Source organism: Poromitra crassiceps (assembly GCF_964638095.1).
Source record: "Poromitra crassiceps genome assembly, chromosome: 1".
Taxonomy (NCBI): domain Eukaryota; kingdom Metazoa; phylum Chordata; class Actinopteri; order Beryciformes; family Melamphaidae; genus Poromitra; species Poromitra crassiceps.
In genome coordinates, this window is record NC_139623.1 from 41,362,723 (window position 1) to 41,389,210 (window position 26,488).

The following is a 26,488-nucleotide window of genomic DNA, read 5'->3' on the forward strand; positions in this document are numbered from 1 at the left end:
TCTACAAACTAACTCTTTTAGACAGAGAAAGCACACATTCTATTAGTTCTTTTTAGATGATTGGTGTTCACGAAGTCTTAACAGAAAAGAATCCTCGGCTCTTGTAAAATTAGCCAGAATCCTCAAAAAAAAACCTGGCACAACTTACCTACAGCATTGAAAAAACGGCTGGCACTCAATGTGTTAACATTAGATCATCGATTTTTGACATTTGTGAATTGATTCATAATCGCCCATGTCTGCATCACGATGCATCTAAGAATCGATTTCCCCCCCACCCCTACCAGACACATACAAAAAGAGAGAGCACTTCAACGCCATCAATTCCCTCATGCCTATGTCAATGTATATGTGCGTCACTGCATCTGTGCTTGTATATGAGCGCATGCCTGTGTGTGTGAACCAATTCGGCCTCCGTCCACACTAGGCTTGCCGTGGTAGTAGGTGTTACTGGTGTTGCCCATCGGTAACACCGTTCAACTCCGTCCGCTCGTGACAGTTTCTGTCAGTTTTTAGCTCTGTTAAAAGCACATTTCCAGAGATGGTAGTGTCAAGAGAATACACACAGGCTTAAGGCCGTTTCTCACTGGTGCGGTGCGGAATGCGTTGCGAAATGCGATGCGAAATTTCGTGCGGATTTTCCGCATTGCAAACTATACACACAGGTCCGGGTGCGAATTATTCGCATTCCCACGTTCATTTTCCGTCTGCAGAAAAACAGTGAGCAGAGACCACAATGGAGTCAAGCAGTAGTAGTAGCAGTGATGATGACCTGCTCCTCATTTTGCTGAGAAAACAAACGAGAAAGAGGAAAAGAAGGTTCTGGGTTCACCCAATTTTAGAGAGGCGCACAGAACATGGCGAGTTTCATCAGCTGGTCCAGGAGCTGCGCCTGTATCACAGTCGCTTCAGGCAGTATTTCAGAATGGGAGTTGAGCAATTGGAGGCTCTGTTGGGGATGATAGCCCCTCACATAATGAGGAAACACACAAACTACCGCAAACCTATCGACCCTGAACAACGACTGGCAGTGTGTTTGAGGTGAGCATTTTCATGTAATTTATTTTGTTTACCGTCTTTTGCTTTAAAAAAAATCACGATATACGAGGGATCAGTGTTTGTAAACAAACGACGAAACTGGGGGGGACGTTCACGCTAGGAAGGCTATAGATAGCCTGTAACGTTACAGTAGGCTATACACAAATTGAATCATCACCATGCCAAACAGCAGCGGAGCTCCATACTACAATGTGACGTCAGTTGTAAATAAAGGATTTCATTGGTCAAACGTATCTTGCCGCATCCGAAAATCCGCCGAAGTCAAAGTCCGTCCGGAAAAATAAACCCCCGCACGAATGTTCCGCCTCGGTGTGCAAGATTCAATTGCAACTCATTAAAACATTTTGTTGCAAACCTCCATGCCGAATATTTGCGCGAAAATCCGCACCGGTGTGAAACGGCCTTTAGATAAGGGTCTTACCTACATGTGTATTAGGGGTGTCAAAAATAATCGATTATAAGATGCATCGCGATGCGGACGTGCACGATTCTGCATCGATTCACAAATGTCAAAAATTGATTATAAAAAATATATATATATATATATATATATATATATATATATATATATATATATATATATATAATGGAAGTACATGCAGTTGTTTATTTTAATTATGGATCATAATACAATGCAATTCCAAATGCACTTTTATTTTAAAAGTAACCACACAGTGAGAAAAAAGAAAGTGAGAAAAAATAAATCATGTATTGCGGAAAAAAGTGATGGATCGATTTAAGATCGATGCATCGATAATCGTAATCGAATCGAATCGTAGCCCTCTGAATCGTAATCGAATCGAAACGTGAGGCCAGTGAAGATTCACAGCCCTAATGTGTAATGAGGGGGGATTGTGTTCACAACATGTACAACTAACGTTACTTGCTGGTCTGTCTAACCAGAGATATGATGCACTCAGACAGCCAGGATAGGAGGGAGCGCTTGTAATATACACCAGCGCAGCTGACCGCATGCTGAAACTGTCACGAGCGGGCGGAGTTGAAGGTGTTACCTGTGTTTCACCGGTGTTATGTAATCGGTGTATGCCTCACCACCGTGTAACACCGGTAACCGCGGCAAGCCTACCGGTAACACCGGTGTTGTCACATGTTTATTACCCGGTGGGAAAATGTCCACACTGCGGCATCCCTAGTCCACACACACATACAGTACACACTGCCTTCAATACTCACCTCCTGACCTTCAAGTATCTGATTGACTGTTTTACAGCGATGCAAAATGTAGCGCAAAATGTTATTTACAAACCCTGGTTGTGGAACACGCCGTCGTGTGAGGTCAGGTGAGGTGACCATTAAACAGGAAACATGACCCTGAAAAAACCTGTCCGATATGAGAAAAGAAGAGTGACTTGTATCATTTGCGACTCGCTATACACGAATCCGGTGAAGTACCGGATGTAAACAAGCCGCCATTACTACGGTGGCTCCTGGGGGATACGCGGCGCGCGCGTTTGAATGCAACCTGTCCTCGAGTGTATATTTTTCCTGATATTTTTTTACGTTTACATTTTTATTCAACGTTACTTTTGACAACGATGTCTAGGAAAACCGGGAAGAAGCTGTGCAGTTCTCAGCTGCTCCAACAGTAGTGGCAAACTTCAGCTTTAGAAGAGAATCGAATGTGAAATACACAAGCCTTTACTACATGAAGAGTGCCCCTGGCTGAAACCATACACTTGTTTACATAGATTCCCTGGACAGAGCTGTTCTCCAGAGGTAGATCAAGAATATTAACAGAAAGGACTTTGTTCCCAATAACAACAGCACGGTAGGTTTTGGTTCACAGTCATAAATCGCTAACGTTATTTCACCTCATAATGAGTAGCATGCAGCGGCCTAGCCTAAGCAAACACTGATTAGCTAGCTACATTAGTGGCTAACGTTAACGAACTGGTGTTATTGTGAAATAACAGTTGCTCTAATGTTAAATAGGCACTCGAGCTACACTAGGACAACCTAATGATCACAATAAACATCATTGGTCGGCATCACACAACCAAAGTTTGTCATCAGTTAGCTGAGATTATTTAGAAAATCAACTAAAATCCCTAATTTACAAATTTGCCATCCTTCCTGTGCAGAGTTATGTCAACATTATGATGGTTGTTGATGGACTGTGAATATCGGACAGGTCCTTTCAGAATGATGTGTTCATCATCTGGTAGAGTGTGCAATATTTGGCCAATCCATCCCGAGCTCAGGTAATTTTGACCGTCGATGAAAGACCTGTAGTTGCAACACGTTCTCACTCCGAGCACGTAGCATATTGACGCTTTGTCCCGTCCCTTATGCGCCACTTGTTACTAACATGGTACCCTTGAGCGACCCATGAAACGACTTGGGCTTTCCGACTAAACTCACTGCAAACCCATAGAAGTCATCTTTGACGCTTATGGCAACTGCTCCCCCATCAGCCTAACTGCACGCCCATTAGTCAACTGATCGCCCATTAGCGTCTGGGGGGAGGTTAGGTTTAGGCGTGGGGGGTGGGAGAGGTTAGGTTTAGGGTCTGAGGGAGGTTAGGTTTAGGCATGGGGGTGGGAGAGGTTAGGGTTAGGGTTAGGGTCTGGGGGAGGTTAGGTTTAGGCATGGGGGTGGGAGAGGTTAGGTTTAGGGTTAGGGTCTGGGAGAGGTTAGTTCCTCCAGACCCTAATGGGGGAGCACTTGACTAACGGGGGAGCAGTTGCCATAAGCGTCAAAGAGTACTTCCATGGGTTTGCATTGAGTTTAGTTGGAAAGCCCAAGTCGTTTCATGTGTCGCTCAAGGGTACCATGTTAGTAACAAGCGACGCACAAGGGATGGGACAAAGCGTCAATATGCTACGCGCTCGGAGTGAGAACGGGTTGGTAGTTGGCATTCTGTTGCTCATCACAATCCAGGCGATTAATAAAATACTCTTGAATAACTATACAAAACACAAATTTGTATATTTTTTAAACATTTTTACTAATGTAATTGGTGTGCAATGATTACATGCAACTTGATTGTTTATGCTAGCTAGCTAGTTACAGTAACGTTAACATTTGCATGTTTACACAATAACGTCACTTGAAATGCGGCTCGTTAAGTGGTCTTTTTTCCGCTATTTACAATTTGAATAATTACTATCCCCATCCATAATAAGATAGTACCTTCATCAGTAACTGGGGGCCACTGTCTCACGTCATCAATCCAGCTCATGATGCTGTCATTTATTTGGCATAGCGTTACTGCAGTCTGCAACAGCCATCAGCACAGTCTACCTGCCACCGCAGTAATGGCGGTGCCACTAGATGGCGGACTACACAAATTGGCTGGCGGAGGTAATATGTCAGAGCCGCTTCTAAACAATTCTCTAACACTCTAATACTTTGATGCTGGTATGGTGTTGCCAATTGGGGACGGCATAATTTGCTCTCGCCTAGAGCGGCAGAATGGCACGAGCCGGCCCTGATGGAGGGGGAGCCGGAAAGGAAAAAAACACCTCTCACTTTATTCCACACCAAATTCTCTCTCTCTCTCTCTCTCTCTCTCTCTCTCTCTCTCTCTCTCTCTCTCTCTCTCTCTCTCTCTATTCCCTCCCTCATTCAGCTCAAAGTCAGAGGGAGGGGGGGGGGGGGGGTGCTCGAGCAGATAACAGGCACTCTCCCCAGACGGCAGCTTTCCTAAATGGAGAATTAAACCTTGAGACGGACCTCTGACATTTAAAGTGTAACCTTGTGGGAGGACAATGCTTTAAGGATTATTTATAGCCAAGCCCAAGCAAAGATAATAGTTCTACAGTGAGATAACTCCGCAGTCTGTTCCCCTCTTCTCCACGGAAAGGACAAAAGGGCGCGGAGTAGGGCGCAGATGATGATCTTTTCAATTATGCATCTGTCATAAAGTGTGACAGATTAGGGCCTTATTGAGCACCAGGGCCGATAGGTAAATCTGCATCTTGGCAGGAACAAAAACAATTTTGCGTTATTGGGAAAGGTGAACGTGTAGCTCTGCAGGCTTTAACCCTGTAGAACCCAGACATAGTAAAACATAGAAAAAAATGTTTTTAAGCCTTTCAGATGGTGTTGTAGGAGCCCTTTGGAGATGATAATGAAGTGTTTGCAAAAAAATAGTTTTTGTAAGGTTTTATGGAAATAATATTTATATAATATTTATATTATATATAATATAATATATTTGGGGAATGTATTTCACAATAACAACATATGTACATGTTCTAGTCATTTTACTGATCACAAAAAAAAATTAAATGCATTTTACTTACTTATAGAATTGATAAACCCAGTCCAATGAAACAAAGGGTGGTTAATTCTCAGCCAAGTTCTGGAAGTTGTGATACATCATGACCTTGTGGGCGGGACTTATATACAAATGTCCTATCCAATAGCATTGTTAGACTGAACAATAGGACCCAATGACTATGTTTATGAGGGGGGGACACAAAAAACAAACATTTATACCTTTTTTTAGATCAAATAAAAGTTTTGTAATTCTGCAACAGCGGGTCTTACAGGGTTAAGTTGCCCTCAAAGCCAAAGACGACAAGGTACGATATTATAATCATCTACAATATTACTGCTACCCTCATTTTGACAATTTTTAAGATGAAAGGGATCCACTGCATTTCAGGAAGCTTACATTGATGACATTGCCAAAACGCTTTGCAGTTACCTTCAACGTGTGCGTGTGCATGTGTGTGTGTGTGTGAGCCTCTTTGGCCAACAGCCTGGACGCCACTCGTGACCAGCGCACACAACCACAGCCAAACACGCCCATCTGCCAAAGCATCTAACACACACGAGACACAAGGTGCAGATGAACACAGATTAACTAACACACGCGTGTGTGTGTGTGTGTGTGTGTGTGTGTGTACACACACACACACACACACTGGAGAAATGGCAAACCATAACCTCTGATTCTCTCTGCATGTGCCTGTGTGTGTGTGTGTGTGTGTGTGCGTGTGCGTGTGCGTGTGTGTGCGTGTGCGTGTGCGTGTGCGCGTTTGTGTGTGCGTGCGTGTGTGTGTGTGTGTGTGTGTATGTATGTATGTGTGTGTGTGTGTGCACGTGCGTGTGTGTGTGTGCACTAACAGTGGGTAGCGCTGTAACAGATAGCCCTTGCTAGTGGAGAGACACCGCTGCGTCAGTGTACCATAAATATTCATTAGTGAACTTGTCACCTTGCCGCGCACGCACATTCTTACAAGCATGCGCACATACAGTATATTGTACACACTCAACCCTTGAAGCTATATTTCACAACGGTAGAACATTTAGACCTTTCTAATGCAGTCAAACAGTGCAACATAAGTTCAGCAGTCAATCACTAACCCTGTAAAGCCAGTCCAACTCTTACTTTTACACCATCCAAATGTGATCCAGATGGTCATTTGCATTGTGAACATGTATAGTGACTGTAAATTCCTGGGTTGGAAATAGTCCATCAAATCTTCTGAGAATGTTCCTCCTTTCTTCCTTTCTTTATGTTCGACTTGAAGACTACAGATTTACGTCCTCCAACTGTCTTATAGGGCCATATGATTTCCGCAATGCAGAAAAAACGGATGGAATCATGGAATTTGGTAATAAAACTTGATTAAAATTGATCAAAAGTAGGCCTAATTATCAACATCTTAATTAGGCCTAGTTATTCTAGTAACCTAAATGATTACATAATTGTAAAATAAGCCTAGAGAAATAAGTTTTCGATTGGGGTGTTCTGAGTGGGGGGTGGGGGGGGGTCGGTCTTGTGTGGTGAGACCCTTACGTCACCTCACAACTTGGTTGTCACTTTGAGAAACATGTGGAAGATGCTGTCTGAGAGAGCCAAGTCATCTTTCTCCATCCTACCACTTGATCTCATAATAATTATGTCCAAAATACCTCACTTTCTGCTTCTGGATGCTCGCTTCTGGCATTTCTGCTTGTACTCTTTCCATCACTGACTTGTTGGTCCGTCTTGCTGCCCATGGCATCTTGAGTACCCGTCGCCAACACCACAGCTCAAACGCATCCATCTTGTTCCTTTTCCCGCTTCCGCACATCAGTCCACATCTCGCTGCCATATGTAACTACAGGAAACACCAGTGTTTGGACCAGTCTCACTTTTGTATCGACAGAGCCATCTGGCTCTTTCAACACTCGTCATCTGGGTCTTTCAACACTTGTCAATGTTGTTCGGTCTTGTCTTGATCTCCCTTACACACCCTCCTTGTCTGTCAATGTTCTAATGCTGTGAAGAATGGTCTAAAAAAGATGTTACATCTCTTGAACGCGGCCGAAAGCCAACAGTTGGCTTGAAGAGATTACCGATCTCTTCAAACCAAAGCCATAGCTTTAAGCAGCCATTGTTGACAATAACTCCGTTAATCGATAGACTTGCTGCGACAGGCCTCTGCTGCATCAGGAGATTGATATAATAGCATCGCTGTTCCTTTCAAATGCTATGGCACGCTCGGCACAAACCTTTAGCCTTATTGTGACTCACTGCAAACAACACAACATTAATTAACTGAATTAATTACACCACACGTGAATTCAATTGAACTGCTCAGGCATACAGCCCACACTGAGATATCAGCAACAGTCATTGCAATCCGTTCAATTTGGTCCTAATTGATGTTGATTGGAGAATTCTGCGTCAATGCCCGTTAACAGCTGAGTTGATAGAAGTTAAATGCTCCTGTGCAACGCCTTTACACAGCTTTAGTACAGCATTGATGTAAGGGATAATGGATAGTGAGCCGGTGATTACTGGCGAAATAATGACCGACAGGTGATATTGAGCCCGACGCGCAGCGGAGGGCTTAATCATTCACCTGAAGGTCATTATTTCCAGTAATCACCGGCTCACTATCCATTATCCCGCTTAGAACACGGCCTACAACTAAATCATTCAATAATCTGACAAAAATAATTATTCAAATAGATTTTTTAATAGCGTTTTCAACGACAAAGCGGTTTCATTCATAATTGGCACACAAGACACTACAGCTGCAACTGGTTGGCCTAATTAGTAATGTCTTGCTGACAAAAGGCTCTTATCAACTGATTAATCCAGGTGTGGCAGAGCAGCGGTCGGTTGTCGAGAAATAATGACCGGTGAATCTTGTTGATTGACCAATCAGAATCGAGTATTCAAGAGAGCCGTGTTCTAATCAGTGTTAAACACCACCTAAGCCTAGCTGCAAGTGAACATGTGAGAAATGGCAGCGTTATACAGTGACGAGTTCAAGTGTCTCTTGGCCCTCACTGTAGCAAAACCCACAGAACTAGCTTCTATCGTATGAGCAAGGCCAAACATGAGACTACAGCAGCTCTACTGCGAGTGCTTATGGACTGAACAATGACATGCACAAGCCAACTGCAGAGCCTTGCATTCAACCATATAATCCACATGGTTTCACACTTCCCTCAACTACAGATGTCATACAACAAACACTGCACTGAAACAGAGAGCACTGAAATCAGGAGGCAGGCAACAGTGCACTACAATCTTAAAAAACACACACACTGAAGTCACTATATTGATGGCAGATTATTTCCAAATGCGCTATTTTTTCTCAGCTTCATAAAAAACACACACACAATGTATTGTGAAGCTGTGCAGAATCCCCCGCTGCACAAATCAAGTTGCATGTCAGCGAAAAATCTTTCATTATATTCACACTGACTAAATGCACAACATTAGCATCTCATTTTCTCCCCCACTCGGTTTTTTGGAATGTGTGTGTTGCTGAAATTACAGTTTGTCGTAAAGGCTGTATCCGCACATAATCACAACTCATATTGCAATCGCAGCATTCGGATAGATGTGACATACACAGTATATCGCAATAGGACTCCTCTTGTGTAGTGTGTGGTTGAAACGTACCATGGTGTGCTTCTTGTGTAGGTGTTTCTTCTTCCTCTTGCCCTGTGTGTGCGCCAGGCGGGGGTTGTTCTCCTGGTCTGAAGGCTGGTGGTGGTGGTGGTGATTGTTCTTGCATGGCTCCAGGCTCAGGCCGTTGGGGACCCTGGAGGGCCTCTTCTTGTGCAGGGGCCCCGCCTGGTTGTCCCTCCGCTCCTGGGGCTTTAGCGGCATGTCCTTCTGGAGGGACAACAAGCAGAAGAGACAGCGCTTACATTAGAGCCCGAAGAGAAAGAACATTTAAGGACGCGGCTGCGTTTTACAAGGCGTATCGGATCTCTGTCCTTATATATTTTCAATTCTGAGATGATATGGTTCATGGCAGTCAAAGCAGTGTTTCATTAAATCTTTGTAACCGACAAAACCTACTCATTAGGACACTTGCGAGTGATGCTTGAAAAAGAAAAGAAAAGAAAAAGTGTTCAAAGCCCATAAAACCCAATTTTGATGGATAGCAAATCTCCGCGAGAATTTTCTCCAAATTGAGGAGCACTTGTGCTCATTAAGCACTAAGGACTGTCATCAGAGTGCCTTTTAGCAGAAGAGAGCAGAGCACAACAAGCTTGCTAGCAGTGATTTGAGCTGATTATTTCCTGCATCACAGTTCTTATTTTTGATTCTTCATATACTTGAGGAAAAATGAGGAAACAACACCTTGGTCACTATGTTCACAGTATTCATCCTTCAGCTCTGTGTTTTTTGTTTGTTTGTTTTCATTTTTTAATATTAGTTTGGCGACATGTTTGCTGCTAAGTGCTCATTGCTGTAGTGTTTCTGCCTGTCAGTCAGTGTGCACTTTTTCCACACTAAATCACTAGTGTGTTTTATAAATTGCCAATACAGAGATAGAGCAAAAAAGACATTTAGGGAAATGTCACAGATTCTTGCTTTCCAATCCTCTGGACCAGCTCCGAAAAACTGAGCAGACAAAGAGAATGTGTGACAATGTGTTTAATGGCCTGCATTTATTTATGCGTTTAATCAAATAGCCTGTTTAAAACAGAAGAAAAAACAAGACTAAGCAAGCCTAGTTAAGCCGGACCCAGACTGCTGCCGCTGCTGCACAACATTCACGCATGCGTGTCACAAAAATGGGGAGTCAGTCAGCCCCTGAGACATTTCTTGGCCGGCCCGATCCGCGTACGGCAGAAAGGCTGAATAAAAGTTTTTAAAAAAAGTGTTGATTCTAATTACAGGGAACCTAATATTTAACTGAACAGAGGGAACTTGGTAAATTCCTCTACTGCCACACAACTTCTGCAAAGCAAGGCAAAGTGAAGACTACTGAAACATATTTTTATACCTTGAGTTCTGAAATCCATGAAACACGTAAAATGGCAACGAATGTCTCCATTAGTCCATGGGCCAGACCAGATATCGGTACCATATGGGTGGGCAAAACTTTACCTATACTAAATTGTTTATAGGGTCAATATAAGTAAATTAATATATGATAGCCTTTCCACAGGAGTAGCTTTTCATATTTATTGGACATTTTCTTATTTTCCCCTATTTAGTCCATGGGCCAAACACAAAAATTGCACATATCGGTACCACTCAAGTGGACAAATTCTAATCATGATTTTTGAACAGGTATATATCCATAGATGATATTTTAGTATGATAGCCTTTGCAGAATGGCAGCTTTGTCATAGTTATCGGCTCATGAAGTTAGCAAACCCCTACAATAAATTAGATTCTAGGTGCTGATCCATAACCTATTTTAGGCTCAGGACCTTTAACCATGTTCTATGATAACATGTTTGACAACATTGTAAAGGGTAGCTTCTTAGCTTTCATTTGAGCTCAGTTGTGTGTCTGTCTGACAAATAAAGAGCTCACATGGGCTCTTCAAAGTGTCAGTGACATTCATTTTTCCACAGTTTTCGCCTAAATTATAGTCTTTATTTCAGCACTGTGGCATCTAGGAACATCAGAGACACAAACAACAAACACTGGAATACTCATATAGGACTATAAGGATTCAGAAGTTATAATGAACCCATACTATCCCATCGTGAGGGGTGAATTTTGCCCTTTGAATTTGGTAGAAGAATGCCTTCTTGAGGGAAATGGGCCAGAACCCAAAATGTAAGATATCGGTACCATCCGGCTGGAGAAATTCTACTTGTGATTTTTTTAAATTCCTATGACCATGGTAGCTTATTAGTGCTTAACCACCCCTCTTAAATTAGGGACTTATGGGAATTATGGGAAATCATCTTTCTTTCATTATATCCTCTCCCTGGGGTGTCTGGACTACTAACTGTTAATATTACATGTCTAGATATAGGCATGCTATCCTATGATACTATACATACCATACCATACTATACTATACTAGATAGATATATATGCTATACTTAATTGTCTACTAAATTGGCACATTTCCCAGTCAAAAAGAGGGTAAATTGGCACGCTTTTCAGTCAGAAATTGTTTTATTTGTGTTACGGTATATGTACAGCTACATTCAAAATGTTTCCAGTCTTTCAACACAATATTAGGACAATTTACCCTTCCTGAGACCATGTCATCCACGAGAGCAACACCATCATCGTCATTCACACCTGAGTCTGTCAGCTGTGCAGCAAGCTCTTCTTCACTGTGTTGGTTGGCACATGCTTGTAGTTTGCACAGGTTTGTGCATTTCAGACCGTTATTGAGACATGTGCACTCTGGTGGTTTGCACGACCTCACACACTTGCAGGAGAGCAACTGCAAGACGGCACCTGGTGCTGGGGAACCGTGCATCCACTGGATTTCAAGCTGCCCCTCATCATCTGTGGTGCACCTATGGTCCTTAAAGTACAGTCCATTGTTGATATCATGGGAAACTCCTTTGTGAATCCACTCAGTCCAGATCAACATGAGTTTGTCAGCTTGTCAACTGCAACAGTTGCCCCGCCAGATGTAGCTAACCTGCATGATTCCAGCCACAACATCCAGCAGTGGAGGAAACTGCTCTACAGCCCTGCCAGCAAAGTCAGTCTGATCAAATTCTTGTTTGAGGAATGGAAAGGACCCAAACACAGATAGAAACTACAAGACAAGGCCTTATATGTTACATTATGTGTAACATATATATGTGACGCACCCCAGGGGTGCGTCTCCAGCCCCTTCTGGTACGACCTCTACACCCAAGACTGCGTGGCAACTCAAACTTCAAACACCATCGTGAAGTTTGCAGACGACACAGCAGTCGTGGGGCTGATCTCGGGGGGCGACGAGACGGCCTACAGAGAGGAGGTGAGGGCCCTGCAACAATGGTGCCAGGACAACCACCTCTCTCTGAACGTCTCCAAGACCAAGGAGATCATTGTGGACTACAGGAGAGGGGGGGGGCGCACACCCCCCAATCACCATCAACGGCACAGTGGTGGAAAGGGTGGACAGCTTCAAGTACCTGGGAGTCAACATCCACCAGGACCTGACCTGGGCCGGTCACACCGCCACTGTTGTCAAAAAGGCCCAACAGCGAATACACGGACTCAGGCGCCTGAAGAAATTTGGGCTAAGGAAAGAAATCCTTAGGGACTTCTACAGAGGCACCATTGAAAGCCTGCTGACTGGCTGCTTCACCACCTGGTACGGGAACTGTACCACCATGGACCGCAGGGCGCTACGGAGGGTGAGGCGCGCGGCCCAGTACGTAACAGGATGTGAGTCCATTAAGACTAACAAGGCAACAGGGCCTGATGGGATGCATGCGTCCTTGTTGAAAACGTGCGCCGAGGAATTATCTCCGGTGTGGCACAAGCTTTTCCAGTTTTCCCTAGACTCGCACACAGTGCCAGTGCTCTGGAAAAAGTCAGTTTTAGTTCCAGTTCCAAAGAAAACCTGTCCGACTGAGAATAATGACTACAGGCCTGTGGCCATTACTTCTAATGTGGTTAAATCACTGGAAAGGATCATTGTGGAGACAGTCCGAAAAGAAGTAGAACCTAAATTAGACCAGTACCAGTTTGCTTATACAAGAAATCGAAGTACATGTGATGCAATCTCCACAGTAGCACATCTCACACTGAAACACCTGGAGAGTAACAATGCATATGCTAGAATGTTGTTTATTGACTTCAGTTCTGCGTTCAATTCTATCCACCCAGACATTTTGCTAAGGAAACTAGTTAAGCTGGGTGTGAACCCCTTTGTAATAAGGTGGTATTTTTCCTTCTTGTCCAAGAGACCACAGAGGGTCAGATTCAACAGTGTGCTATCTGAGGAGGCACTGAGTAGTACAGGGGTACCCCAAGGAACTGTAAGCTCCTCCTTCCTCTTTACTCTGTATACAAATGACTATGTAAGCTCAGATCCGAATCAATATGTAATCAAATTTTCTGATGACACTGTCGTACTAACCCTACTAACAAGCAATTCCAGCCTTCTCAGCCATACAGAGGGAGTGGACAGGGTTGACGAGTGGTGTGATCAGAATTACCTGATCATAAATACAAAAAAAACAGAGGAGATGGTTATAGATCCCAGGTCCATAGGTGACCACACTATTATAAGTGTCCATAACAATAACATCAGACAGGTCTCCTCATATAAATATCTAGGAGTACATATTAATAAGGATATGAATTGGCACACGCATGTCACATCTTGCTGTGCAAAGATACATCAGCGTTTGCACTTTCTTCGCAGACTCAGGTTGTTTGGAGTCAGTACGAGTATCATGTTGATTTTCTACAGGGCGAGCATAGAATCGATCCTGAGGTATGGTATAGCCAGCTGGTTTGGCAACCTGACAGTCAAATTTAAATCCCAAATTGTAAGGCTTGCAAAAACGGCCGGGAAGATCATGGGCATGTCTAGCCCCCCGATCACCCTCCAAGCCATTTTTGACCAGGAAGCTGTCAGACAAGCTCGGAACATTATTTCCGACCCTTTGCATGTACTGAACCCAGAATATGTGCTCATGAGGTCCGGTAGAAGGTATAGAATTCCAAAGTGTAAATACAATAGATATAAACACTCCTTTGTCCCTCTCTCAATTAAGCTACTCAACGATAACTAGATGCTCCTTCCTAAGGGACTTGAAATGCACAAGGGTGTATGCAATTTCACGTTGCAACTATGCAATTATGTCTTATGTTTTTGTATCTGATGTATCTGTGTTAAATGTCTGTACGCAGCTTGGATCTCTGTCTCCAAGACAAATTTCTCCCAAGGGAGACAAATAAACTTGAACCTTGAACCTTGAACCTTGAGTTGCTAGAACTGCATGAACTGTACAACCAGCGGTGCCTCAGGAGGTCCCTGAAGATCATCAAAGACACAAACCATCCCCACAACAGCCTGTTCTCCCTGTTACCCTCAGGGAGGAGATACAGGGTTCCAAAAGCACGCACAAATCGCTTGAGGAACAGTTTCTTCCCACAGGCCACGAGACTCCTTAACATACACAAAAACTGTAGTAGTCGTACCGTACCGTACTGCAGCTGCTACCATTACGTATGTCTAATGTTTAATTGTATGTTTAACCCCTTCTAAAGGGGCCTATTTCTGAAGAAAATGGTGAAAACGACATACCCAAACTAAAATGCTTACTGTGGCTGAACCGCTAGGGTTACAGACAACTGCCTGACCATTTCTGAAAGGTAAGACTTTGAAGTTTCTGTTCCAAGTGTCAGAATGACTCTATGTGTTACTCACCCTGAGTAACACCAGCTCAAACACAGTGGTTGATTCTCGCCTAGAATAAAAAACACTTTTACAGTGTAAACAGTTACCTGTGGTTGTTGTATTTATGGCTAGAAACCCAATGGAGACATAGCCACAGGCCTTACCACATCCCAACTCAAAGAAGATGAAAAAATACCAAAACATGAGTATTTGGCAGTGGTTTTTGTAGGGAGATACCTAGGCGGATTTCCAAAAAGCCATTATAAAAAGTCATTTGAAAAAGCCAAATAATCTGAAATGTTGTCTTTGTCTTTGTACAAAGACAGCTATAACTTCTGCTGTGTTGATCTGATCTGAAAAAGGAAGACATGGTTCGATGCGCAAGATTCAGCCGGTTAATTTGGTATGTAGCATGAACAGCATTGTTCAGAATTAACTACCTAATTAATCACATAAATGACAAATAAACAGCAAAAAATCAGAAACGTAACGCCGGCGTTACGGTGCCATGCAAGAGGTTAATAAGGTACATGCTATTTGCACCTGTATGTCAAATACGTCGAATTTAAAATGTTTAAGCACGTCTAGCGTATGCACATGACATGTGCACCTATGTGCAGTGAATATGCCACTGTCTCGGACTTGTCTTATCACTATACTGCCTTATTGCTTATTGTTGCTTATTGCGTATTGCTTATTGCTTATTGCCTTATTGCTTATTGTTTTTGCACTCATATGCCTTGTTATATTTGTACTATGTCGTAAACGGAGTCCACAGCACAAGAATTTCACACGTGATACTTGTACCATGGAGTGACAATAAAAATCTTGAATCTTGAATCTTGAATCTTGAAGTAGTCTGCTTCAAAATCAACAGGAACCAATGGGAGGAGGTAACACAGCTCGAATCCTCTCAGGAAGAAGCTGACACCTGCATGCTAATGCATGCTCTCCATGTAGCAGAGTCTGGCTTCAAGGCAGTGATCATCATGGCAGACACAGATGTCCTGCTACTGACTCTGGGTTGGAGCAAGGACATCCCATGCCCAATGTACCAAAAATGTGGAACACAGAACAAGACAATGTTCCAGGACATCACCAAACTATGCAAATCACGCGGCGATAGTATTGCTGGCGCCTTGATTGGCATGCACACATTCACTGGCTGCAACACTGTCAGCGTATTTGCAGGACACGGAAAAGTGGGCACCCTGAACAGACAGGACATATCAAGAAGCCTTCCTTGAGCTCGGCCGTGCTTGGGATGTCTCTAATGAGCTCTTCAAGAAGCTGCTGGAAATCATGTGCCACATGTGTATGTACCCTCTACACACATTACAGATGTCAACCTCCTCCGATACCAACTTTTCTGCACCAGACGTGGGGAGGTCGAGTCCAGCCAGCTTCCACCATTTGAGGATTGGCTATTAATGCATTCCATTCATGCAAAAGATCAGACTGCAATCTCTAGACGGTCTCTTCAAACCCAGCCATCTCTACCAAGCCCCAAGGACCATGGGTGGACCACAGACGATGAGGGGCAGCTTGAAATCCAGTGGATGTGCGGTTCCCCAGCACCAGACCGTTTTGCAGTTGCTCTCCTGCAAGTGTGTGAGGTCGTGCAAACCACCAGTGCACAGGTCTCAATAATGGTCTGAAGTGCACAAACCTGTGCAAACTACAAAAATGTGCCAACCAGCACACTCAGATGTGAATGACGATGATGGTGTTGCCCTTGTGGGTGGCATGGTGTCTCAGGAAGGGTAGATTGTCCTAATATTGTCCTGAAAGACTGGAAACATTTTGAATGTAGCTGTTCATATAATGTAACACAAATAAAACTATTTTTGACTGAGAAACGTGTCAATTTACTCTGTTTTTGACTGAGAAATGTGCCACTTTAGTAGACAAGCATAGTATATCTAGTATAGTATAGTATAGTATGTACAATATCATAGGATAGTTTGCCTATATCTATGTAATATTAACAGTAGTCCAGACACACCCTAGGCAACGGATAATGAAAGAAAGATGATTTCCAGGGAGGGCACTTTCCTAGTTTTGAACGACAGCAGTCCATAATTTAAGAGGGGATAAGCACTAATAAGCTACCAGTCATCAAGGTCTATCATATAAAAACATAATCTAGGGATGTATATGAATTTAAAAAAATCACAAGTAAAATTTGCCCACCTGGCTGGTACCGATTTGTTAAATTTAGGGCTCTGGCTAATTTCCCTTGAGAAGTCATTCTTCTACCTTAAGGGCCACATTCACCCCTCACGATGGGATAGTATGGGCACATGATACCTTTTCTGAATCCTTATAGTCCTGTGAGTATTCCAGTGTTTGTTGTTTGTATCTCTGATGTTCCTAGATGCCACAGTGCTGAAATAAAACTATAGTTTAGACGAAAATTGTGGAAAAACGAATGTCACTGACAGTTTGAAGAGCTCCTGTGACCTCTGTATTTGTCAGAGAGACACAAAACTGAGCTTAAATGAAAGCTAGGAAGCTACCCTTTAAAATTCTATCAAAGATATTCTCATCAAACATGAGTAAAGGTCCTAAAAAGAGCCTAGAATAGGATATGCATCAGCACCTAGAATCCAAATTATTGTAGGGGCTGGCTAACTTCATGAGCTGATAACCGTGAGAAAGCTACCATTCTGGAAAGGCTATCATACTAAAATATCATCTATGGATACAGTATATACAGTACATGTTCAAAAATCATGATTAGAATTTGCCCACTTGAGTGGTACCGATATGTGAAATTTTGGTGTTTGGCCCATGGACTACATCAGGCGCTTCTCTAATTTCTAATTATCAATATGATTCACAGCCACAGACACTCTGTTCCTCCCGGGCACAGAGATTGCGGAGCTTGTTTAGTGGGCTTCTAGTGCAACCAAGCCAGAAGTCTGCATTCAAATCCCCAGTCCCTTTGGTGCACAAGTCTTGACCTTAATTGATGTCAGAGTTAGTACACGTTCTCTCTCAAAGTCGATGTTGTATTATTGGCTTTGACCTACAGGAGACTGCTGATTCACCAGCATGGAACTACAGAGCTGACCGCTTGTTTTAGGGGGCTTTGGGGGCGGGGTCTGGACTGGACAATACTGTGGATAACGTCATACTGAAGCATTAAAGGCCGGGTTTTCCGTGGGGAATATGAATATATATTAAATCTCACGCCCCTAAGGTTTTAGAATCCGTTGAAATTTTTGAAATTGGTTGTTTACAGCCTGAGATATCACCAGAAATCCACTCTGTGTGTGTGGGGGGGGGGGGGTGGTGGGGGGGGGGGGGGTGCGGGGACTCGAAATACTACATTTCCCACAATGCACTGGGCTCGCGTGGCCTTCGTTTCCATGCCCACCCCTCAGGCGTTTGGCTGATATCAAACTCCAGTAGGTGGCGGTAATGCACATATATGTTTGCCAACCGCCATAAAACTCAAAGAAGAAGAAGACATGGAGAGAAGACATGGAGAGAAGAAGAAATAAATCGAAAATAAATCGAAAATCAATTGCCTCCAAATTGCACCAAATGTAAACGGTAGTATATATGTCGGGAGATGTCTTCATAAAAATTTTTTCATGCATTTTAAGGCATTTTCGTAGGAGTTACGCGCATCTGATGTTGTAACTATTTTCTGTAAAAATGTGTAAAAACGGGTACATTGCTCAGCGTTGATTTCGTTACTTCAACCCACCTACTACTAGATGTAAAATTTGACGAGCTTTCCAATGCCGCCAGTCCCGTGTCGATTAGTGCTTCCGTTCCCGAGATAATGGTCTCTTTGCAAGGAACTATGGGAAGCTAATATTAGCTACAGCAGGCTAGGCGGTTGACAAGATGGCTGCGTTTTTGTTTTGGTCAAGGCCTCTGAAGGGGCGTGGAGGACCTCTAGAGGCGGGACCATGGCCAACAACAGTTGTAGTTCATAGGTGCACGACTTCCGCAAGGCGGACTTAGGCCAGATGACGCGAAACGCGTCGGCTGGCCCAAAAAATATGTGAGAGATGCTTGATATCTCTGGCAGTGAATATCCAATTTCAAAAATTTCAACGGATTCGAAAACCTTAGGGGCGTGAGATTTAATATATATTCATATTCCCCACGGAAAACCCATCCTTTAAGTGTTGAACTGTATTGTTTTTATACAAATATTGTTATAAGGCTAATAAATATATACCAAATGTATTAAATATTCAAGTCACAAAATTAGAAAAATGATTCATGGTTGGTTTACATTATGTATGTCTGAATAAATAAATTATTAGATGGATGAATGCATGGTATTAGCTGCAAGACTAACTAACTTACGTGTTTATTATTACCTTCTGACAGTCTACACTTTAACATCAGTTAAAGAGTTATTTCAAACTCAAAGTAATATGTACAAGAATGGTGCCAAAATAACTTAACTTAACTACAATACAGCACAGTGTAAATGCTTATGGAGCAGTGTGTACTGTTTTTGCTGTGTGAGAATGCACCGCTAGCTTCTCTAATTGCTATTGAATTGAGGCTACCGCTTCAACAGAACAAGGGAATTCCCTGTGATGGATGGATGATGTCAGACTGATGGGAGTTTCACACTGTGCCTGAGCGCAGTGGAAGGTAAAGTGACTTTGAATAACACGCGTCACTGCTGCACGCTGTATACCGCACGACAGTCAAGGTCGCTCTGAAGTAGTGGGGCAGGGTGGAGATGAACTGAAACCTCCACTGGACTTGTATTTACCTTCGAGGCATTATGTCCACAGCGGGAAAACAGATGAGAAACATCACAGCACAACATGAACTTCAGTTTGCCTGTCAACAGACAACTGCTGTACCGGAGGACATTTCTCTTCATAGAGAAAATTGGATTCTGAAAACAAACCAATACGATAAGCCACAACTCCAATATTGCAAGCTATGTTCTAAACAGATGGGGGTTATACAGTTTGACAGGGCCGATCGATAGAACAACTCATCTGCCGAGCTGTGTAATGTATCACAGCCACCCAAGGTACGCTTAGAACGTACCAAGGAGCCGCTGGTGTAACCTGTAACCTGTAAACCGTTTTAAACAACACGATCTCCAGAAAAATTGTAAAATAGCAACGTTTTTGGACCAACGTTGCTATGTTACAATTTCGGCTCCGAAATTGTAAAATGGTAACGTACATTTATACATGGGTGGGCGTGGTTTCCGGAGATTTTCCGTTTCTAACCCCTCCCCCTACCCTAACTCTAAAGGTCCTTACACATCAAGAGCGATGCGAATATACAGCACGAAATTGCGATGCGAGTTTTGACCCACCTGTCAATCACAGCTACAGATGTTTACAAGTCGGAAGCAAATTTCTGAAAAATCGACCGTGGTTCGAAAAAATAAACACCGCAATAATGCTCCACGAAACTTCGCCGTTGGTATGCACGGTTGCATTGACTGATATAGGTTCGGAAAATATTATTGACGTGCGAATTAATCGCACGAAAAAAACGCTCCCGATGTGTAAGGACCTTAAACCTAAAATCTCAGAACGTTACCATTTTACGATTTGAGCCGAATTTGTAACATACCGTAAATTACCAATTATTAGCCCGGGCGTTAATTGACAAAATATGTAGCCAGACCCGCGTCAATATGGGACCTGCGGCAGTTTGGGACCTGCTTTAATTATTTTTGTACAAAAATATTGCTCAGCAAAGATTGTAAATAGTATGAAATTGTTTATTTAAACCATTTATTTTAATCAGTTGGCTACAGCCCCCCACACGATTGCTTGTCTATGGGGAGAGCCGCACCTCCCTCTCAGCGCAGCAGAGCATTGCATGCCAGTTCTGGCCTGTACATGAAATCAAATAAAATTTGAGCTGAACTGTTACCTACCGGTATTTACCACTAAACTTTCTCCGCTGAAGGTGAGAGAACATGATCATCATGTGAGCAGATTATTTGTTGCATGCGCTGCCTCCTCCGCTGGCAGGGGAAACATTATAGCCTATCATACTCACATTTCTCAATCAGAGATGTCGGATTTGTAGGCCTACAAAAATCTTCAGAAAATGCCTACACAATTTCCATAACTGTCAGGTGTTGCTGGAAAACGAATTTTTAAAAAGTTCATCACTCACGGAGCCTACCCTCTTCAGTAGCGCACATGTGAAAGTGCCGTGAAATACCAATTAGAAGCCGACTTCTATGCCCGCTGGCAGGGAAACATACCATAGGCACATTTCTCAAAATAATTATTACTCCAGAGATGTCGGTTTTAGTGTATAAAAATCTTCAGGAAATGCCTACACAATTTTCAGAATCATCAGATGTTGACGGAAAACGAATTTTGATCAGCAAGTTTGGTGCATGTGTTTTTTTTCCTCGTTGTTCCTCGTTTCCTCGTTGTTCGTCTTCTTCATCCGATTTTTCTTCTTCGTTGTGTTTGGGAGATGCATTCAACAGGATGTCGCAAAGGTAAAAAGAAAACATTGAAAAAACTAACCGGGCGTCAAATTGGGACCTGCTTTTATGTACAAAATATGTATCCAGACCCCGCTTATATATGGGACCCGCGGCAATTTGGAAGTCGGCTTCTAATTGGTATTTTACGGTAGCAACGTTGGTCCAAAACGTTGCTATTTTACAATTGTCTGTGAGACTGTGTTGGTTTTAAAAGGCAGGCACTTTCAAGAAATACCTGGCAGGTGATTGGATGAACCATCAGTGTATCACCGTCTATCACCAGCTCGCTCTCGCTGGCGTCACACCAAAAGACACTGATTGGTGCAAATCCACTGGTGGTTCGGATTCAAACCAACATATTGGAGGGTGGCAAGATTTGTGGTGTGATCGTGATCTTGTGATCTCATGAAGTCGCGCGAATCCAGCCGCCTCGCAAGGTTATCGCTGGTGTAAACGCCTTTAGGGAAACACCTCAGCTCCAGAAGCAGCAAGTGAGGCCATCATGGTGACACTTGAGTGTGGAGGCTGAGTTAGCAGCTGACTGTCAAAGGGCAAAGCGAGAAGCTGCCACAAGTGCACTAATGACATGTCGATACCCTGCCAAATACTGTTTCAAGGCTGGGAGGCCACGCAAGTTTCAATGTGCTGTCACTCTCGCTCCTCCTGCCTCGGCACATTAACACTAGATAGGTCAAGAAGCACCACACTATTAGGCATTGAGGTTTTCTCTTAAACTGTAAGGCTGGGTAAAAATGACCATATACCAGCAGTGTTGGGGGTAACTCATCACAAAAGTAATATATTATATGTAATATATTACTTTTAGCAGTAACTCAGTCATATGCTGCTACAGACTTCAAAGGGGAAAAACAACAAAACCCAAACATAACACCCACCCTGCCGGACGAACTCAACGCGTTCTACGCAAGGTTTGACCCCTCTGCCAGAACGCGCCCCCACCTCCCCCCCTCCTCTCCGCCACCTCCCCCCCTCCCCCCCACAACCCCCCCCCCCCCCCCGCCACATCTCCCCCCCACCACCCCCTCTCCGCCACTTCTCCCCCCCCACTACCCCCCCTCCTCCCCCTCTCAGCCACCTCTCCCCCCACCACCCCCCCTCCTCCCCCTCTCCACCACTTCTCTCCCCCACTACCCCCCTCCTCCCCCTCTCCGCCACCTCTCCCCCCGGGAGAAACGGACTCATTATGCACGTGACGAACAGGTTCAGTTCGACTTTAAGAATGACTTCACGCATTGCCATTTACAATGAACATTAATAGTAGGCTATAGGCTATGATGTATCATGTTATCAGTTAAACCACAAATAAAGCAGTACTTCCTTTATGATACATCAAATGTAACAGTTGAGCCTCAAATAACAGAACAATGTCTGAAATGCTAATGCTAACGATGCTAATAGGCTAACGCTAACGATCGCTAATGGTAACGTAGCTAACGCTAATGCTAACGGTAGCTAGTGCTAACGGTAGCTAGTGCTGACATTAATGCACTATAAAATAAAGTAATTCAAGCATGACAGTAAATGACATTAAATACACTTACTCTTTGATGCATGCACACACTTAACTTCTGAAAATGACTTCAAACAATCTAAATAAGGCAATTGGAAGCACCACAGTAGCTAGGACTAGGTTTTCAGGACATGTGGTCGATTGCCATCAAGGACTGAATGCCCTTGAAGAGTGGGGTCCTACTGATATTGGGTGCTCCTAAGGGGTGGCCAATCTGCCTGATTAAAAGTCTTGAAACTAAAAGAATTCCAACAGCAGAACTTGCTGGCCTTTTGTACAAGTGTAATAAGTTACTCTACACAGACAGTAATATTGTAAAGTAACTTATTATTTTCAAATGAAAGTAACTAGTAAATGTAGTATATTACATTTTGAAAGTAACTTGCCCAACACTGTATACCAGTATCAGTACACTTCAAAAGTTATACCGATACCAATAGAGTATAGCCTACTTCATTCTAGACTTTTCCCCCTTCTTTTTGACGTGGCATCTTGGCACGCTGAATTGCCAACTCCGACTGTGTGGGGTATAGCTGCTGCGGTAGTGGACCAATCACATTCGCATTACATCGAAAAACGCTTGCGGTGATTGGCTGTGAATAAATCATACAAATAGTATATATTTTTTACTAGATCTGTGTAAAGGATCTAATGCAGGTATTATTTGACTGGAGAGGTTTCAATATTACTTAGTGGGTTATTTCAGTATACCCAGCCCTAGTAAAATGCGATGTCGACACACCCATATAACCCTTCACAACTTTTCCTAAATATGCTGCTAAAGGACTGATTGTGCAGCAGCATAAACCCTGATTTGACCCTCACCTCACGTTTCACCTTAACACTTTGAAGTTCTACTTTATGTAATGGAGTCTCCAAACTCCATGCATTCAAATCTGTGCAACTTTGAGTTAGAAGAAAACGTGCAAACTTAGTGAAATGCTGTCTACGACAAATTCTTAATTATTTGTGCCTTTTTGTGAATTTGGCAAATGTTTGACATAAAGTTATTCCTTTCTTTGTTTGTCCTGGCGTGTTGCTGTAGTGCCATGATGTGCCTCGATATGATACATACATGATATATGTATACCGCTTTCATTTTTCACCGTTCTGTGCGTCTCTTTCAGGCGTATTGTTTGCTCGCTCTCTAAATTTGAACAATAACCTATTATATATGTTAGTTAATGAAAACAACAATCTGTGTCAGTGTTTTACAGATAGCCTCAGCATAATACTTTCAATACCTTATGATATATAATAACAAATACTTCATTAAAAGTATACACTGTGTGGGAAGCACATAAGGCAGCTGAATAGCCAAATGACATATTTTCACTTCTGTAGTGAAATAGGGTTGCATGCGCCATTTGGATGTGGATGGTTTTCTTCAGTGGGTTTATATTTGGCTGAGGTGTGGGTGAGGTGTAGGGGCTGTGGGTGTGGGTGAGGTGTGGGGGCTGTGGGTGTGGGTGAGGTGTGGTCATTCCATAGTCAAATCGTATAGTCATTCCAACTAAAAAAGTTGTGACCTACCCAAATAACAAACCTTGGGTGACTAAGGAGCTTAAGTCAATTATCAACAAAAAGAACCACACTTTTTATACTGGTGATCCTCTGGATAAAAAGGCTGCCTCCAGAGAAGTGAGGAATGAAATAAGGAAGGCCAAAACCAAGTATAAGAACAAGATAGAACTGCAATATAGTAGTGGTGATCTCAGAGCAGCCTGGCAAGGGATCAAATCTATGGCCTCCATTAATCACTGTGCTACTGAGTCCAAGCAGTTGACCAGGGTCAGTGGAGTAGATGACGCCGACCTGTCAAACACCTTTAATTCTTTTTTCTCTCGTTTTGAAAGGTCTGATTTTTCTGATCATGTTTCCAAGCATAGAGAGTCTCTTGTACCTCAGGATGATATTGTGATATCTCAGGAATGTGTCACAGCCCTATTCAAGAAAATAAACATAAGAAAGGCTGCTGGCCCAGATGCCATCTGTGGGCGCACTTTGCGCTACTGTGCTGACCAGCTCAGTGAGCTTTTTACCAAACTCTTTCAGATGTGCGCTGACTGTGGCCACAATTTGGAAAACATCGACTATAATCCCGATTCCCAAATCAAAAAACCCGAAGGAACTTAACGATTTTAGACCTGTTGCGCTTACATCCCTTGTGATGAAGAATTTTGAGAAGATTTTAAAGGATATTATTGTCTCCTCAATTGACGGGAAACTTGACCCCTTCCAATTCGCTTATCAAGCAGGTAAAGGTGTAGAGGACGCCAAACTCTTCATCCTAGACAGAGTGTACAGGCACCTGGAGAAACCCAGATCCCACGTGAGAATCTTATTTGCTGACTTCTCCTCAGCCTTCAACAAGATGCAGCCTCACATCTTGATTGAGCGTCTTGAATCTCATTTTAATTTGCCCGATCAGCTTTTATTGTTACTTTTGGACTTTTTAACTAACATAATCATGCAGGTTTTAGTGAATGGACACATGTCCAATTTATTGTTTTCAAGTACTGGCTCGCCCCAGGGTTGTGTTCTTTCTGCCCTGCTTTTTATTTTGTTCACAGACCTCTGCAGGTCCTTCCAGGAGGGCAGTCTCCTTGTGAAGTACTCTGATGACACTGCCCTACTGTCTCTTCTTGAGGGCTCAGAGTCTGATCATGGAGATGCCCTTCCTGCCTTTGTCAAATGGTGCGATGACAACTTCCTTGATCTTAATGTGGCCAAGACCAAGGAGTTAATTATTGACTTTAGGAAGAACTGTGACAAACCAAAAGCTAGCATCATACATGGTGTGGATGTTGAAATCGTAGAGACATACAAATATCTAGGAACAGTGTTCGACTCTCAACTCAAGTTTGAGGCGAACACAGAGTCTATTGTCAAGCGTGGTCAGCAAAGAATCCACTTAATGCGGAAGCTCAGTTCCTTTAATGTCTGTGACACCATTCTTTGTAATTTTATCAATCTTTTATTGAAAGTCTTTTAACTTTTTCATTTATTTGCTGGTTCAACATGTTGTCTGTGAAGGACAGGAATAGCCTAAACGCTATAGTCAAGGTCTGCTCCAGGATTATTGGAGTCCAGCAGAATAACCTGTGCTCCATCTGGGAGAAACGTGTGGTACAGAAGGCAAAAAAGATCATCAGACAATCTAGCCACATTTTGTCCAGTGAATTTGCTCTGATGCCATCAGGCCGGCGCTACTATGCGCCCCCTAGGAGAACGAACCGGTACTCCAAGTCTTTCTTCCCTTCAGCTGTCAGGCTGTTAAACACAATCAGTAGTCATTTTAAATGAATGCCTTCACTCATACAGTATGAGCGCACAACAGGCTGTACGTATCCTGTCTGTGACGAACAGGTTAGGCTTGCTCATACATATATATATACCGGTATATATCTTTCATTTCTTATACATGTTCTCATGTCTTTACATATAGAAATATATGTATACTTTTTATTTCTTGTTCATGTTTATATGAGTCTGATCTGTTATCTCTGACATTATTTGTTTGTTTATGTCATGTCATGCTGTTACATTACGTCCTGTCATGTCTGAAGTTTGTAGCTCACTGTGAGCTTTTGAAGGTATTGGGTAGGCTGTGAAACTGAATTGCCCTTCTGGGATTAATAAAAGTTGTCTGAAGTCTGAAGTGTGGGGGCTGTGGGTGTGGGTGAGGTGTGGGGGCTGAGGTGTGGGGGCTGTGGGTGTGGGTGAGGTGTGGGTGAGGTGTGGGGGCTGAGGTGTGGGTGAGGTTTGGGGGCTGAGGTGTGGGTGAGGTGTGGGTGAGGTGTGGGGGCTGAGGTGTGGGTGAGGTGTGGGGGCTGAGGTGTGGGTGAGGTGTGGGGGCTGAGGTGTGGGGGCTGTGGGTGTGGGTGAGGTGTGGGG

At 43.2% G+C, this 26,488-nt stretch overlaps 1 protein-coding gene across 1 annotated transcript in view; it reads right to left on the reverse strand.

Annotated features, from left to right (window-relative positions):
• The window catches only part of auts2a (activator of transcription and developmental regulator AUTS2 a), a gene marked incomplete at its 5' end in the record, with an annotated part of 735,797 nt that overhangs the window by 530,201 nt on the left and 179,108 nt on the right, over positions 1-26,488 (reverse strand). Inside the window, one exon of the mRNA XM_083645781.1 lies at positions 8,939-9,154. Coding sequence (XP_083501907.1) covers positions 8,939-9,154 — 216 coding nt within the window. The remainder of the gene's footprint in view (positions 1-8,938; positions 9,155-26,488) is intronic.